The 17,556-nt window shown below is 33.6% G+C and overlaps 1 protein-coding gene across 2 annotated transcripts in view; it reads right to left on the reverse strand.

Annotated features, from left to right (window-relative positions):
- LOC149794261 (uncharacterized) overlaps positions 1 to 17,556 on the reverse strand; it is a 290,094-nt gene that overhangs the window by 54,148 nt on the left and 218,390 nt on the right. For both annotated transcript variants that reach the window (XM_089968394.1, XM_089968393.1), the window contains 5 exons: positions 15,505 to 15,645; positions 13,160 to 13,328; positions 8,359 to 8,607; positions 5,466 to 5,740; positions 3,281 to 3,412 (listed from right to left, as the gene is read on the reverse strand). In XM_089968394.1, coding sequence (XP_089824520.1) covers positions 3,281 to 3,412; positions 5,466 to 5,740; positions 8,359 to 8,607; positions 13,160 to 13,328; positions 15,505 to 15,645 — 966 coding nt within the window. The remainder of the gene's footprint in view (positions 1 to 3,280; positions 3,413 to 5,465; positions 5,741 to 8,358; positions 8,608 to 13,159; positions 13,329 to 15,504; positions 15,646 to 17,556) is intronic.

The raw sequence follows: 17,556 nt of genomic DNA on the forward strand, positions 1-17,556 counted from the left end.
TCGTCGCTGTCTCTGTTACTGTTTTGCTTTACATCAAAGGCAGCTCCAAGACCCCTAATCCAGCACCCTAGGTCTCTTGTAATCGATTTTTTCTAATGCAACAAACACTTCCCCAAGTTGTTGATCAAAACAAAGCCGGCATGTAATTAGGTTCCCACAGAAGTACTCATGGGTTTCGATGTTTTCAATGAACAGAATATGTTGTGATTATAATGTTTACACTGAAATGGAATTAAAGGATTAGAACGTGACTTTCACACAGGAAGATGTTTAACTGGTGTTTATTTCATTCTCTGTTGCCACCTGTTAGCATTTACCAGAAGTTTTCATTGATCGCTATTTCACCAGACTGTTTATTTACAGTATACTGACAACTATTTATCATAAAAACTTACATAATATATGATATCTTAAAACAGAGGTCTCACTAGGATTTTAAAACTGGGTCTTTCTGCCTCTGAATTCAATTACTAAATATCAGTACATTTTCTCACCCCGCCGCCAGTCAAAGCCTTTGAACTAGCCGCCTAGCTATTGCATCATGTTCTTTTTTGTATGTACTCTTATAAAATGGCAACATGTATGTACATCAAAGAGTCTTTCAGTCACTGAATTCTGTCATTGTAAATATCAGCACAGTTAACTGATCAACACATTTTCCCACAAAGCAGGTGGCTGAAACAGGACCAGCAAATCTTTGAATTTTCCCGCGCACCTGTTACATGCATACAGAGGACTCCGCCTCAGTGATTTTCTGCGTCCCAGATCAAACATTGGCATCCAAATACGCGTAATTAAGCATTTTCAAGATCTCTGAAATTAATTCTTGTTTGAAACTTGCAAATTTCAAAATATAGATTATATTTTTACCGGCATTAATCACCATTTTTGATGATAAAACGAGCAATGTATCAAGGTTTAATTTATCAATTCTTATCGTAATTTTTTCAAGTTCAGCGTATTTTAAAGATATTTCAAATACATTTTCTCTGGAAAAAATTGGGAGCCAAGACGGACACCTCGTTATAAGCGGGATTGCGAGTTATCTGGGCGTGAGTTATCGAGGGAGCGGTGTACATGTATTTTTCTTGTACACAAAAAAAATTATTTCTTAAAAGTATGAAAAAAAGAATTAAATCCTTCAGAACACCAACATTTTCTGTAATAATCATCAAACCAGAACACCTGCATCTCTACTGTCCTTTGACCCTTTGTTAATTTTCAGATGCATGCATGAAAGGCAGCATCACGTTGCTATCACAAATGTTTAAAAAAATATTAAAAAAATTAATAAAAACTACATCTTACTTATTGGTTTATTCAGTAGGCAAGGAGGGACAGTAACTAGAATAGTATAAATGGCATCCAATTCCTTTTTTAAAAATGTACCCAGACAAAATAGTTTGCTGAAATTTCAAAGGAAACCGATTACCTTTGAAGCACCAATTGTTATGAAAATGTACTTGGAAAAAAAATCTGCCGCAATCATGCAATACATTTATTTGATGTTGCTACCACAATAAAAAATGGGCATTCATTTGGTTCTCCAAAGCTGTCCTTTAGCGGTGACTTCAATAGTGCATGCACCCTTCATCAAAGAAAGCCAACTACAATCTTTCAATAACAGCAAAGAACTTTTCTTCAGAGGAAGTCAGTACCAAACTTAAAAGGGATGGAATCTGATGGATTTTTGCATTTTCCAATGTGACTGGAACACATTAACTGTCATGAAAGTTTTCTTTTGTAGGAAAAAAGTTTATGCTGACGAATGCTACCAATGGCGACTTAAAACGCAAACTAACTTTTACCAACTTGGGACGTACTGAAAAGTAAATGTGCTTCTTCATTCGTTACTTGATTATGCTACATTTTCCCACTGAATTCAGACCAATATGACCTGTGACAAAATTATTGAATATTTTAAAGCTGTGTGTGTGTGCATATTTTCGATGGAATAACTTGTATTGTGGATTCAATGTATATGATGAGGTTTGCAGGTGAGTACATGGCATTGATACTATTCATGCTATAAACAGTATATACGTATATGTACCAATTCGTGGTTCTCTAAAATAAAGTAAAATATTATATATGTCTTCTCTTTTTCCAAAACAGGTGTATTTCTCATTTAATAATGCATCGATTTAAGATGGTAACTGTGTTGATGAAGCACGTATTTTACTGTCCGCATTTATTACCTACACCCCCTCCCCACATTTTTTGTGTCGGTACATGAATAATTTTCTTCAGCTAACTGACCTGGTTGCTTATAACACGGTTCGGTCTATAACATGGTCAAGTTCTATGGCTCCCAACTACTGTGTTATAGCGGGGTCACACTGTATATAACTGACATAAGGATGATTGCCTCTTTATCTGGCATCCAAATATTACTATTGTGTGAAAGCATTGCACATCTTTTTAGTGAAGAAAAGGATTCAGATGCTGTATCCTTTTTAGGATGATTCTTACAATATTTTGACATGCAAGTCAGAACTAAGCATAAATGTAAGTGAAACTTTTTGAATGAAAAAAAAAAGGTATCAGGTAGTCAACCATGGAAATGTGTCTACATACTGTTGCAAAGAAAAAGCAAGTTTTATTGGCACTATCGTTAACTGTCACACTGGCAAGCCATGTTGCTTGCCAAATTCAGTTGAAGCTTAACTCTAAACTTAATTTCTGTTGATTAAATCCAGGTCAGAAATCAAATTAAAAGCTTTCCTCCATACCTGTGCATCTGCTTAGTCCTGGCAACCTAAACCCCTTACCTCTTAAGTTGTGTCTGCTTAGCCCTGAAAACCTAAAACACTTACCTCTGAAGCTGTGTGTCTGATTAGCCTTGAAAACCTAAAACATTTACCTCTGAAGCTGTGTGTCTGCTTAGTCCTGACAACCTAAACCCTTACCTCTTGAGCTGTGTCTGCTTAGCCCTGAAAACCTAAAACACTTACCTCTGGAGCTGTGTGTCTGCTTAGCCCTGACAACCTAAAACACTTACCTCTGGAGCTATGCATCTACTTAGCCCTGAGAACTTAAAACCTTACCTCTAAAGTTGTATATCTGCTTAGGACTGACAACTTAAAACACTTACCTCAGGAGATGAGTATCTGCTTAGCATTGACAATTTAAAACCTTACCTCCAGAGCTAAGTGTCTGTTTAGCCCTGAAAACTTAAAACACTTACCTCCAGAGCTAAGTGTCTGTTTGGCCCTGAAAACTTAAAACACTTACCTCAGGAGATGAGTGTCTGCTTAGCCCTGACAACTTAAAACCTTACCTCCAGAGCTGAGTGTCTGCTTAGCCCTAACATATTTTTCGAATACTGGCGATGTCCATTGTGGCTTGACATCTCTAGCTGTGACACTGTACTGATCCTGGGAACATGATTTGACTGTGGGAAAGGTTGTTGCTACAAAAAAAATTATTTGTCTTTAAACATGTATGTTCCCACTGTAAATCAACAGAACCAATTACCAATGCATTGAATACAATATTTACAAACCTGTTACAAAGCATTACAATCTCATCAAGTCATCTATCATATGAGACATGTTCCATAAATATGTACTAAACATAACACATATGATATATCTGAGTTAACATGTCCACATGTGCAGAGCAAAAATCTGTCATGACCTTTGACCTTCAACCTTGCATCACTGAATTCATCTTAGACACTGTCAATCTTCCAGCTGAGAAGGTTCTGAACTTTTTAAAACAATGCAGTTCATTTTTCAAAAATTGGACTTTGCATTTTAAGTATTTAATCCTTTGCTTTTGCTTTTTTTTTGTTCTGTGTACTGTTTAATACATAAACTTACTTGGCACTGCATCATCATCATCATCATCATCATCATCATCATCATCATCATCAATCCCCTAACCCAAGAGGTCATTGGGGCACCAGTTAACTTTACAACCAATTCTCTCCATCTTTCCTTACCCCAAGTGCAAGTTATCCACAATATTTGCTAACTGTACATGGTGGAGAACTCAAGTTATATGCAGAAAACATTTTTCTTCTTCAAGTCATGGTGACCTTGACTTTCAAAATTTTGACATCCAGTGCAAGCCATTCAGGCTGTTGATGGTGGACAACTAGAGCTAATGAGCAGAAATTACACTGTAACAAAATAAGCTCAACTTTATGATTGGAGTTTCAAAAGTATTATGCATTAGATGATCAACTTCCACATGAAAAAATTTCAAACAGCTTGTTTGGGCTACTTTAACCAAATGAGACTACTATAATAATAATAATAATAATAATAATAATAATAGTAATAATAATAATATTAATAATAGGTCTATGCTGCAAGCAATTTTGTGGGCAATATACAAGGTCAATACAGTAAATAATAATAATAATAATAATAATATTAATGTATCCTTCTTCAGCATACTGGATCTTTGACTTCCCTCCCAGAGATAGTGAAAAGAGCCAAAAACATTACCCTTCTTAATGTGCTTACTGGACCTCTGACCTCCCTCCAAGGGTCCCCTGGTAACTAAGCCAAGAATGATATACCCCTTTGTATACACTAGACCTTTGAATTCACTCCCATGGACCCCTGTGGAATGAGACATGAATACCTAATGTGTGTATTGCCAAAAATACAACTATTCTTCAAATATACTGGACCTATCACATCCCTCCTGGGACTACATGGGAGGAAGCCAAGAATATGACTCCTCTGGTATATATTGGACCAATAACTCCCTCCCATGGACCCCAGGGAAGGAAACCAAGAACACTACTTTGGAGAAGGAATCAAAAATATTACTCTACTTTGTTGACATATTTAAACCCTCTGACCTGACTCCCAGTGACACCAGGGAAAGTAGTCAACAATTCTACCCATCTTGTATATACTGGACCTTTGACCTGCAAGAGATCCCAGTTAAAGAAGCAAAGAATGATACCCATCTCAGGAATATTGGACATTTGAGCCCCATCTCTTGGATCACTAGGCACCAGGGAAGGAATCAGGAATAATAACAACCCCCACCCAATGTATATCAGACCTATGACATTCCACATAGGGACCCCTGGTAAGAATACTACACTATTAGGGTACCCTCTTCAAAGGGACCCCAGGCAATGAAGTCAAAATCATTACCCATATTGTGCTTGGTTACCATATGGACAAGGTAATTACCAAGTTTTGAATTTTCACAAAGAGGTTTAAGAGGGATAATGGACAGCTTGATAGACAGATGGATGTATAAATGAATGCCAAGGTGTGGAAATACAAATATAATTTGGATTAATGGAGAAATATTTAAATCCATGTGTCATTCTTGTTATTTTAAATTCAAGATAGTATGAATTTTTATGATGACAAAAATTGTTTTTTGACTTGTGTGAACAAAATCAATTTAATTTCATATTCCAATAAAAAGCACCAAAAAACAAACTGAGTCAGAAATGGTGTCTTTTAATTTTGTCTTCAGTCCCTTACCATCAAAAAGTCCTGTACAATTCGAGCCTCCTGGGATACAGATGTTGCTAGACAGCTGACTGCTATAATCCACCTTGTACAGCTTCATGAGAGAGTCCAAGGGATTCAACAGAAGTCCACTGACCTTAGAAGCTCGTGTACTGTATAACGAGCTGATCTGTGCTGTTGAATACTCTGTATCTAAAATTAGCAGGCGACTCAGCCGTCCCTCAAAGCTTTTTGCAGATCTTAGTTCAGCATTTGTAGGATCGTAGTACCCTAGAACAACATGCCCGCTGAAATTGAATATGACTTCCTTTAACACTTTGTCTCATCCCGCTTTAATGGTTCATGACCCCACACAGTACCTTAAGAGCATGAAAAGTAGGTAACTATGACCTACTTCTGAGTTCAGTAAATGAAACTTAAGATGAAAAGGTAAATGAAATGTAATGACTCTACATGCAACACTGTTTTTAAGATACAATAGCTGGATTTGTGTGTTTGTGATTGTGATTTGGATTTTTAATGTAGCTTTAACAATCTTTCAGTCATATTGCTACAATGTCTGCAGTGTGGCAGTTTATATTGATGTCTAGCACAGGGGCATCATGCCGCAGACATCTAGCATTATGTCCCACCCCGTCACATTATCTTGACACCAGGCTGACCAGTCATAACACTAACCCCTAATGTTGAGTGTCTAGCAAGGCAGCTGTTCAAACCCATGACCTCCTGCATCTGAGGTGGACACTATAACCACTAGGCCACTGGAGCAGTCTCATAATGGCTGGAAAGTTAACTGTAGTAACCATTACAATGTCCCTGAAGGTTATCTAATAAATACAAAACCAAATTCATGTTCTGATTTGAGGGACAGGGCTTGTTGCATATGGCGTATGAATACATCTTAGCCTAATGACCTCAATCTATCTCTATACCATAGGAAACTCATTCTTTCTGTCTACTCTAAACAAAAGATGTAATTAGTTTTGTGTATATTTAGTACTGACCATGACAGCATACCATCTTGTAGTGAGGGTGTAGTGTAATATATTGAAATGGAAACATCATTCCCTTGTATCTTGCATAAATACACTGAGCAAAATCATCCCAAATGTTGTCAAAAAAACCCAGAGAATAATAACATAATTTGACATCAAAACTGACAAATTGACAAAACTGAAATATTATTAATGCTATTCAATAAAGAAGAACTTAATTTGAAATTAACAGTTTGAACCTATAGCTGAATGATATCTGTCTGCAAATTGTTACCCATGAAAAAATCCCTGGGGTGACAATATGCACTGGAATGAACATATTTAATTTGTAGGTCATAACACCAATTTATGTCTAAGGCTATTACAATAGACCAGTCAGTGTACCTATCAACCAAACTGGGAATAATATATAACTGATGCTATATATACTGACTCCTCGTTTTACGAATGGGTTGAGTTCTTAGAAGGCCATCTCTTAAGTGAAATTTTTACAAATGAAACTAAATTTCCCATTTTTTTTAAAGACAGTAATTAGAGACAGGAGTCTTGAGATTACGAGAATTGTTTGTACTATCAATTTTAAAGAAACATCATTTAAGTTTACATGCCACTGCAAAGTTAGACAGTAAATTCTACAAAAAATATATTATTTGTACAAAAGGTTGCCTGGTTGCATTATCCATTTCCTTTTATCATGTACAAATATCTATCAGAGATAAAATATCTAAACAGTCTCAAGGATGTTGTACCGAATTTATTAGATATAATGGAATTCACTGAAGACATGTCTTACAAATTGAATTAGGCATAATGCAAGATAAAAAACCCATGGCAAATAAAAGAAAAAATCGCAAGTTGAGAGAGGTTCATGCACAGTCAGTGCCTTACACATAAATAGCTGCCAGATGTTCATTAAGCCATCTCACAATTAGATGGGGGAAAAGGTAGAATTTGGAATCATTTCAATTAAGCAGCACTGTTTCAGTTATTGTAAACCATGTAAATGTTTAGAAAAATTGGTAAATGTTTCAGCCTTACTGGCCTGTAATGCAAGGCTTACAATTTAAAATTTGTTTTATAAAATTAATAACACACAGATAAGGTCAATACAATATGGATGTCCCCTCAAATATGATGGGCATAAAACAAGGGCCATAACTCTGTTAAGTTGTCAAAAAAGAGTGCAATCAATTTTGACCTAAATCTTATTGTATAGTATAAAATTTGCTTCAATCTGTATAATCTTTTTCTAGTCATGGAGCAGAAATGAAATTTTTGAGATGGGATGGGACATATACCACCTCCACAGATATAGTGGGGATGTAAAGCAAATACAGAATGTGACAGGACAACTTTAATTGGACTTTTGATAATAAAAACTTGTCTGTATTATCAACTATCTATATTAGCTACTTAGAAATGATTACCTTTCTTCAACCAAATTGCTAATCAATCCATGTGGTTCACATACACTCTTGGTCAATGTGTTAACACCGATGTCTTGGTACAATATAACCTTCATGTACTGTTTTGTGGTAAAAAAAACAAAAAACAAATCATACCAATCTTACACTGGTAGTAGATTGAGATTCATCCCAAATTACCCCAAAGATTCTTATTTTCTTTAAAGTTTCATTTCAGGGTACTACCACATTGTGTTCATGTGACACATGATGCCAAAAGTAATCCATCCACTAATATGCTTTCATATTTATTAAAATTCTACTTAATTGAACCAGTAAGAAGGACCGTGATGCAATATTGGTCAGTGTAACATTAAATGCAAATTGGTTAACCAGAGTTAGAGAAGCTGATGGACAATGCACAGAAAATGACAGAACACAAGCTGGAGACAAGGCCATACCATAAGATCAACTGGCCATTTGGACTGGTGAATAAAAAATTCTTACATTGGTGGTAGAATGAAATTAGCTGTACTGCTGCCAACCTCAGAACCATCCTTAAAAGCTTTAATTCTGGCAGATGTTCTGTTCCAAGTTACTGCAACATGATGCCACAACCCATCCATTAGGCTGCTGGTAAAGGTGTTGATGACAACTGGTGGTCGATAACCTCCGGTACTTGTGAGGGTTTTCATAACAACATCATCAGCTGAGATTATCAGTTGGAAGGGCGAGCTAGAGGGTATGGTGTAGTTGCTAAAATGATAAAGCATGGAATAAAGTTTAATCCACAAATATAATTCCTAATTAAACCTGGCTTACACTAAGTCTTGTAATTTTTTATACCCCCTAAATTTTTATACTGTCTATCCATAAAAATCATAATTATATAAATGTACCATTTTTCAAACATTGAAATTGCATATGTTTCATCAAATCATTAAAAGTTTCATACCAAGGATTTGAATGAGGTTTACAGTTATAAAATACGTAAAAAAATTATACTGCCAATTATTCTTATAAACAATTAAAATGTTTTGTCATTTTTGTTACCTTTGCAGCATTTTTCAGCCTCATATTTTGCGGTTTTATTTTTTTTAATAAGAAAATAACTTAACATTTCAAACAGCTTTAAAAAATGCTAACGTACAGTTCAGGTATGTCGAACAAATGAACAATGTATTGCTGCAAAGTATATGTTTGATTAAATCTAATTAAAAACATAAGAAATTATTAAACTTTGGGTGAATATTTAACAGCAATATCAACTAATGAAACTGGGGATTAAGAAATGAAAGAAATAATAACCATTTATAATTGTGCTTTGATTTGAATCTCATTTTAAAGATTATTTGCTTTGGTAACTTAAGATCTAATTATTCTTTCATCGTCCCTTTTATTGTTATCTTTATCAGCGAGAAGTAATTAATGCATGTCATCTCTTGTTGTCTTTATAATATTTACTGCAGTTCATTCACTTGGGGATATTACAGCACATAAGTCTTAAACAATATTGTTTGAAAATGTGCTTAGAAGCCATTTGATGTTTCTTTTTTTAAATTACATGTCACAACAAGCCAAAGTATATACCTTCATCAAGTAGTCTTGATTTTTCATTTCAGAAATCAAAATATATTTCTCTACTGATAGCCTCATTAATTTGATCCCACATATGTGCCTCTTGCAACAATCAGGCCTTTATCAGAATTACCTCATCCTCCATCTCGGATAACACTGTTGGTTTCAATCTTTAAGCAGTAGTTAGTGAGTCCCCTTTACAGAATAACTAAATCTTTAAACAATGTTGTGAGTGAATGCCTGTTACAGTTTAACTCAATCTCTAAACAATATTGTGAGTGAATGCTGTTTACAGTTTAACTCAATTTTTAAACAATATTGTTAGTGAATGCCCTTTATAGTATAGCTCAATTTGTAAATATTTTTGGTTATTGCCTGTTATAGTTTAACTCAATCTTTAAATAATATTGTCAGTGAATGCCCTTTACAGAATAATTCAATCTTTAAACAATATTGTGAGTGAATGCCCTTTACAGTTTAACTCAATCTTTAAACAATATTGTGAGTGAATGCCTGTTACAGTTTAACTCAATATTTAAACAATATTGTGAGTAAATGCTCTTTACAGTTAACTCAATCTTTAAAGAGACCAGAAATAAAATTTTCCTTTTATGTATGTAATTCTCTACAAATTTTAATTAGACTGTAACGTTTATAAGTTAAATATCGTAGGTGGGTAGTGATTATAATGCGTGGAAGGTACCACGATTCCATAAATTGCAGTGTTTTCCCGAGTTTTGATGAGACGACAGATCACGTGGTCCCATGACACAATACTAGCCAGTCCTCGTACACAAACAGAAAAATCGCAAGCAAGACAGACAGGACGAGACCCTATTTGGGTTGCACATTCAAAAGTTGAATCTCCTTCTGAGATATGCTCATAATTACATCTGTTGAACTGTGTGTTAACAATGTGTTTAAGACCTGACAGCAGAAAAGTACAACAGTAAGAAAGTGCTCATAATTCATATTTTGGAATTTAAAAAAGTAATGTAATTTTAAAATAAATACTTGTACATTGTGTGCTGTGCAAAAATGTGATAAGGATTATGTCAGGGGTCTCAAACACGTGGCCTGCCAAGCCGTATCCTGTGGCTGGCAAAATGATTGGTATCATAAGACATCATGAGAGATATCAAAGGTTTTGAAACTCCCTTCATGTAGCCCTCAGCTGGGTTTGAGTTTGAAACACCTGGATTAAGTGATGGTGTCCAATGTAAAAATTAAAAATTTACCACAATGCAACAAATTCATTTAAGAAGGATGAGGTTCAATCGTATTATATGTAAATGACATATTCGTTACCTACGCCCAACACACACACCACCTAAGGACTACTATCTTGAAAATATACATCCAACACAGAAACACTGAGAGATAATACTGAATTCTGGGTAAAGAGACCGATTTGTGTGTGAAACAATATTCATTGCTGGGGAGGTGGACAAGGTATTGAGAAAATATGCAAAGCAGAAATAAATCTGCAAAGCAGAAGTCATATGTAATTAATTTAAACATTAAGAAGCTTCCTTCTTATGATTCAATCACAGTGTATTTTACATGCAGGCTATGATTAGCGTACTGACGAATATGATAGCATATACATGTCTGGTATGAATAGTTTATGTACTGTATTGGTCAGTGCTCAAAAAAATTTTTTAGGCACAGGCCCAGGCTGGTGACATTAAATAAACTCATTAGCCCTGACTGAAATTCCACAAGCCCGGACATTTCATACCTATAAACTCTGAAGCCAGGAGAAAAACTGTTGGCATTGTAATGTTTCTGATCATCTGTGTACTGGTCCAGTAGGTAGTTTCATTACATTATGTAATACTATTTTTAACAGTTTTGATTGATCAACTGAATGAGTTGACCGTGACCAGCCAACATGTTTTATTAAAGTGTTTTCACAATTAGGCATTTGTGACATTTTTATTTATAACAATTGTGTCAAATATTGTTATTTACAGTGTACTGAGAATGTTGTTTGTAAAGAAAATGTAACTTCTGAGAATTTCATCATGCTGATTCAAATTTCTGGGTACTAACCATTATATAGGATGATAAAATGAGAGATATATCAAGGTTTCATTTACCAATTTGTATGATGAGGTTTTTTTACCAATTTGTATGATGAGGTTTTTTTTACCAATTTGTATGATGAGTTTTTTTTTTACCAATTTGTATGATGTTTTTTTTACCAATTTGTATGATGAGTTTTTTTACCAATTTGTATGATGAGTTTTTTTACCAATTTGTATGATGAGTTTTTTTTACCAATTTGTATGATGAGTTTTTTTTTACCAATTTGTATGATGAGTTTTTTTACCAATTTGTATGATGAGTTTTTTTACTAATTTGTATGATGATTTTTTTTACCAATTTGTATGATGAGTTTTTTTACCAATTTGTATGATGATTTTTTTTTACCAATTTGTACGATGAGTGTTTTTACCAATTTGTATGATGAGTTTTTTTTACCCATTTGTATGATGAGGTTTTTTTACCAATTTGTATGATGAGTTTTTTTACCAATTTGTATGATGAGGTTTTTTTTACCAATTTGTATGATGATTTTTTTTTACCAATTTGCATGATGAGTTTTTTTACCAATTTGTATGACTAGTTTTTTTTTACCAATTTGTATGATGAGTTTTTTTATGTTCAACAAATAGGGCCCAATTTTTTTTGAAGGTATTTTCGAGATTTAAAAAATGAAATCCACACCTGAACCTGCATTATAAGTGGGTTCATGAAATATATGTCACTAATTTTTGAAAAAAGGAACCTTGTTTTATTGTGAATTCACAACAAAAAAGCAGTGCCATAATACATAATCTTTTCATGTGCATGAAATGGTTATTGAAACCTCTTGGAAAATGCTGTTATCGATCCTTCAGAGGTTGAGTGTCTTGAAAATCAAAAAGTTATTTCATGCATAACAGAACGTCATTAGAAAAAGCTCTCTATTGACAATTATTCCCAACCTGATTATCAAACAAGAATTCAGCCATTAAACAGCACTGTTACCCCTCTCCCCCAACACCAAATTTGCATCCATGTCCAGTGGGATGGTATCCCCTTCTGCATTTATTCTGAGGTCCCTTGGTAACTTGCACCCTCACTTACAGCGTGATCTATGTTCCTGGACCCCAATGTGGGCAAATCTTTTTCTTATTTTTGCATTTTCTTTACATCCTTATCTAACAGGACTGTCATCATAAATGTAGGACTAATTTGGTACAATCTTGACAACTTACCTATTGCTATGCATTACATATGAAAAATAATCATTAATTAAGAGAAAGTTGAGAATTAAAACAAATTTAAGGGAGAATTAGTTATCCATAAAACTTCTGAGATGGTTACATATAATACAGTCATTGTTTTAGAGTACGGGTAAAATACTCCTTAGTTTACAATCCAACTTGAATTTTTATTTCTGTAGGCTTTTAAAAACTGTAACTTGTCTGAAAACTCTATGTACTTACCTTACCTCACTTTTTGAGATGAAGAGTAATTCTGTTGCTGAATAGTTGCACTTATGCATTTTTGCATGATACTCCAACTAACAACCAAAATATCAGTGTAGGTGGCAAGGACCTGAAATAACTCTACATCTCCCACTATATTTTCACCAGTTAAATATAAGACGCCTGAAATGGGTTAGAACAATGTTAAAATCAATGATGTCATGTGACATAATAAATCACACACAGCTTACTTTGATGCCAGAATATTCAGGATGGTTCCTGTGGTTGATGATTTGGTGAACCTCACCCAGAGAGATATGGTAAATGCTGTAATATTTTTCTGAGGATCTCCAAATGAGGAAAACGTAACTTCACATGATGTGGATGGAACATACACTATGTCAAAATTGTAGGAAAAATCTGGAAAAAGCATTTTTTTTAAAATTAAGTCATGAATTCTTCAATAATTAAATATTTTCAAAACCTGAAAGAACTCTGCATAGTCCTGACATAAAATCTTTGAAAAATATTCAATGATGATTTTTTGATTTTATATCATATTGCATCATATATATCTAAGTCTGAATAAATATTGTAACCACAAGAGCTATGAGCGATGGTGTATCACAAAGGCAGTTTTTGAGAAGTTCTGTAAAGGTGTTTTCTATTTTTTTAGTAATGGTGGCCATATCTGATAATGGATAAACATCATTTGTAGACATTAAAAAGGCTTTCATACCAAAAGGTTTATATCGAACTCTCTTCAGCAGATTGTGATAGAAAGTAATGCAAAAGTTTTTAACAAAAATTTTGTTAATGCCAGTCATATTTGATAGTAAACTGAGTTCATTTATATATATTTAAAAGGCATACATGCCTAAACAATTTCAATCAAAATTAGCCTAATACTCTCCAGTGGTATTTGTAAACACTTCATAAAGGCTTTTCAATTTCAGTAATGGTTGCCACAGTTGTTGGTGGATCAGCATCATTGTACAGACTAAAAGAACTTCATGCCCAATTACTTTCTATTAAATTCTGTTTTGGAAATCTTATTAGTGCTGAAACTAATGGCTGATTTTATCATTAAAATATTCATAGCTTGTATCTGATTTGTGTTGGAATATTCATAGCTTGTATCCGATTTGTGTTGGATTATTCATAGCTTGTATCCGATTTGTGTTGGAATATTCATAGCTTGTATTCAATTTGTGTTGGAATATTCATAGCTTGTATCCAATTTGTGTTGGATTATTCATAGCTTGTATCCGATTTGTGTTGGAATATTCATAGCTTGTATCCGATTTGTGTTGGAATATTCAGAGTCTGTATCCGATTTGTGTTGGAATATTCATTGTAATGTCAGCATGAAGATTTACCACTGTCACCATCGACTTCAGCTGAAGCCAGAATTTTGAACAAATTCTGTACATAATTCCTACCCAACTTATTTGTATCCCAACATGTTCTCCATCTTGCTGAATTACTAAGCTATGTAATCTTTCTATTATGAAAACAGTGGATGACATTAAAAACAAAAACAAAAAAAGAACAAAAACCAACAAACTTCTTTTGCCAGATTATGGACACATTCAATTACATGGAAGCTGCCATTGTTGTATTACAAACAATGAAAACAATCTGAGGGATTTTCTCCAAACTATGTTCATACATTGCTGTAACATATATCGCCTATCCAAGTTTGGGCATGCCTTCACAAAACATTACAACTGGGGTACTTATTCATCCTCTTGTCTCAGATTCTTCTATCTGCATAAAACATTATAACCTGCAGATTCACAGACAACAGTCATCAAAACCATGCTATTCACATATTCTTTTTTAAATTTCCAGATGACAAACAGTTTAAAATTGAGCAGATAATGTATTCATGACTGAGAAATTTGTGAAAGCTCAGGGTCTCACCGAGTGTGCTTTTCTGAATCTTCACTCCTCTTTAAATTACCTATTACAGTCTTGATTATATCAGAATTGGTATTAATACTGAATTAATTAAAACAAGTTATAAATCTCTGAACATAATTTGCAAGTAACAACAGTCTTTATGGTAATTATGGTAATTAAAAATACAAACAACAACCTCAATAACAAACATCGAGATAATTCAATCTTGATTTACAACATTTATTAATTACATCTTCCTCTTGTTTTCATATGATTAGAAATATAATGGAAAAGAAAAACAAAACCAGAACACTAAATTCTTTGTGAACTGAAGTTAATGTACAAGTTTAAATTTTCCGTATTTCAAGCAGCAAGCAAAATTCTGATTCTCTTCCAAGCTGTTAGTATTGGCAATATTGGTAATATTTTAATGGCAGCTATCATAAATATGCTGTTTTTCTGCCCTGGAAACACAACTCAGACTGTTCCCATACAATGCTGAGGGGTTGTTCATGGCTAGTGTTGGGTCACAAGCTTTATGGGTCTACAAATTGTGTTTATGTACATAGCATGGTTGATAAGTGACAAAAAGAAAAATTTGTAAGTTTCTACAGCTTTGAGCACAAATTTAAGTATTAAACCCAGAAATGAAAATCCAGAAATCCACATGCAAATAAAATAGCAGACAAACCTTTATCACAGTCATCTCCAACTTTCCCTTGTGGGCAAATACAAGCGTAAGATGCAATATTGTTCTGACACTGGGCTCCCAGTGGACAGGGATTACTAAGGCACTCATTGATTTCAGTTTCACAGCGGCTTGATGTATAACCTGGATAGAAGATATATATGATAATAAGAAAAAATCCAAAACCTGGTGCTTTTCAAGAAATTAAAACTTAAATATGTCAGATGTTTTATGCTAGATGTGCATCTTCTTTTTCTCTTGAGGCACGTTATAATTTTTATACCGCACAAGACATTTTTATTGAACACATCATATACTGAAAATTTACTGAAACTTATTCATTATAATTTTTCTGAATAAATTCCACTAGCAAATTGCTAAAATTAACCAACCAGTAATAATAGACTATATTAAATAAACACTATGCATCACTCTTTTGTGAGACTGAATTGTGTAACTCCATCAGAGAGATATTACATAGATTTAAATGACTGTAAAAGTTGTCATGAAGAGCCTATTGTCCAATTTTGTTTTTGACACTGTTATTATATACTGAGCTAAAACTTCAACTTAAAATGCCATGATGTTCCTGACATGAAAATTACAAAAAAGGTGACAAACCTGTGAATTTGAAATACATACAACAAAATCTTTTTCCTCTCTACAATGGGGTATCTTCATATACATTTGCCATATACTGTATACAAAAACATACTGAAACAATGGTAACCTATTATCCTGCTTAGCACAGGCAAAAAGAATGGTCAGTTACAGCAGTTTCCAGTGAGACCTTCATAAACTTTTATAAGCCCATATGGATAAATACACTGAATATATTATGTACAACACAGATATTAGGTATCTTAGGTATATCAGATATATTAGATATACCAGGTGTATTAGTATGTGAGCCATATTAGGTCTATAAAGTATACCAGATATATTAGGTCTATAAAGTATCTAAGGTTTATTAGGTCTATAAAGCATATTAGGTTTGTTAGGTCCATAAAGTATATCAGGTTTATTAGGTCTATAAAGTGTATCAGATTTATTAGGTCTATAAAGTTTATCAGGCATATTAGGTCTATAAAGTATATCAGGTACATTAGGTATATCAGGCAATTTAGGTGTATTGCGTATAACTGGCATATTAGTTCTGCCAGGTATATTAGGTATACTGGTGTTAGAGGTGTATCAGGCCTATTAGATATATCAGGTGTATCATGTGTATTGAGTATATAAGGTGTTTATGGTATAACAGGTGTATTAAGTATATCAGGTGTATGAAGTATATTGGTATATCAGGTGCATTAGGTATACTGGTGTATCAGGTACACTAGGTATATTGGTATATCAGGTGTATCATGTGTATTACATATATCAGGCATATTTAATACATCAGGTATGTTAGATAAATCAGGTATATCAATTGTATTAGGTATATAAGGTATATCAGGATTATTAGGTATATCCTGTATATTGGTGTATCAGGTGTATTAGGTATATCAGGTGTATCATATATATTATGCATATTTGGTATATCAGGTGTATTAGGTATATATGGTATATTAGGTGTATTAGGTATATAAGGTATATCAGATATTAATAATAATAATAATAATAATAATAATAATAATAATAATAATAATAAAAACAACAACAACAACAATAATAATAATAAAGACTTTAGTTAGAGAAGGTAACTCAGTTAGTTATGGAACTAATTAACCTTGAGGCCTTCTATCTGTTATGTACAATATATACAGTATATACAACATGATGTGAAGAATCTGGCTTATATATAAGTATAAAGCCTATAACACATGCACATGCATCTGTGAAAACATAAACATATATAAAACATAAAATATCATCCTGCATTGAAAAATTCAACTATGAAAATGATGCAAAATTACAGAAAAAGCAGGCAGCATTTTTTGTACTAGAACTCTTCAATTTTCTAAAGATTTCATCCATTAAAGACATTGATATGAAAAGAAGAAATGCTAGGAGACTGTCTTATGTCACTGGGAATGTTGTTTGATACCAGTGGAC

This window comes from Sinohyriopsis cumingii, chromosome 8, assembly GCF_028554795.1.
Source record: "Sinohyriopsis cumingii isolate HCF-2022 chromosome 8, ASM2855479v2, whole genome shotgun sequence".
Taxonomy (NCBI): Eukaryota; Metazoa; Mollusca; class Bivalvia; order Unionida; family Unionidae; genus Sinohyriopsis; species Sinohyriopsis cumingii.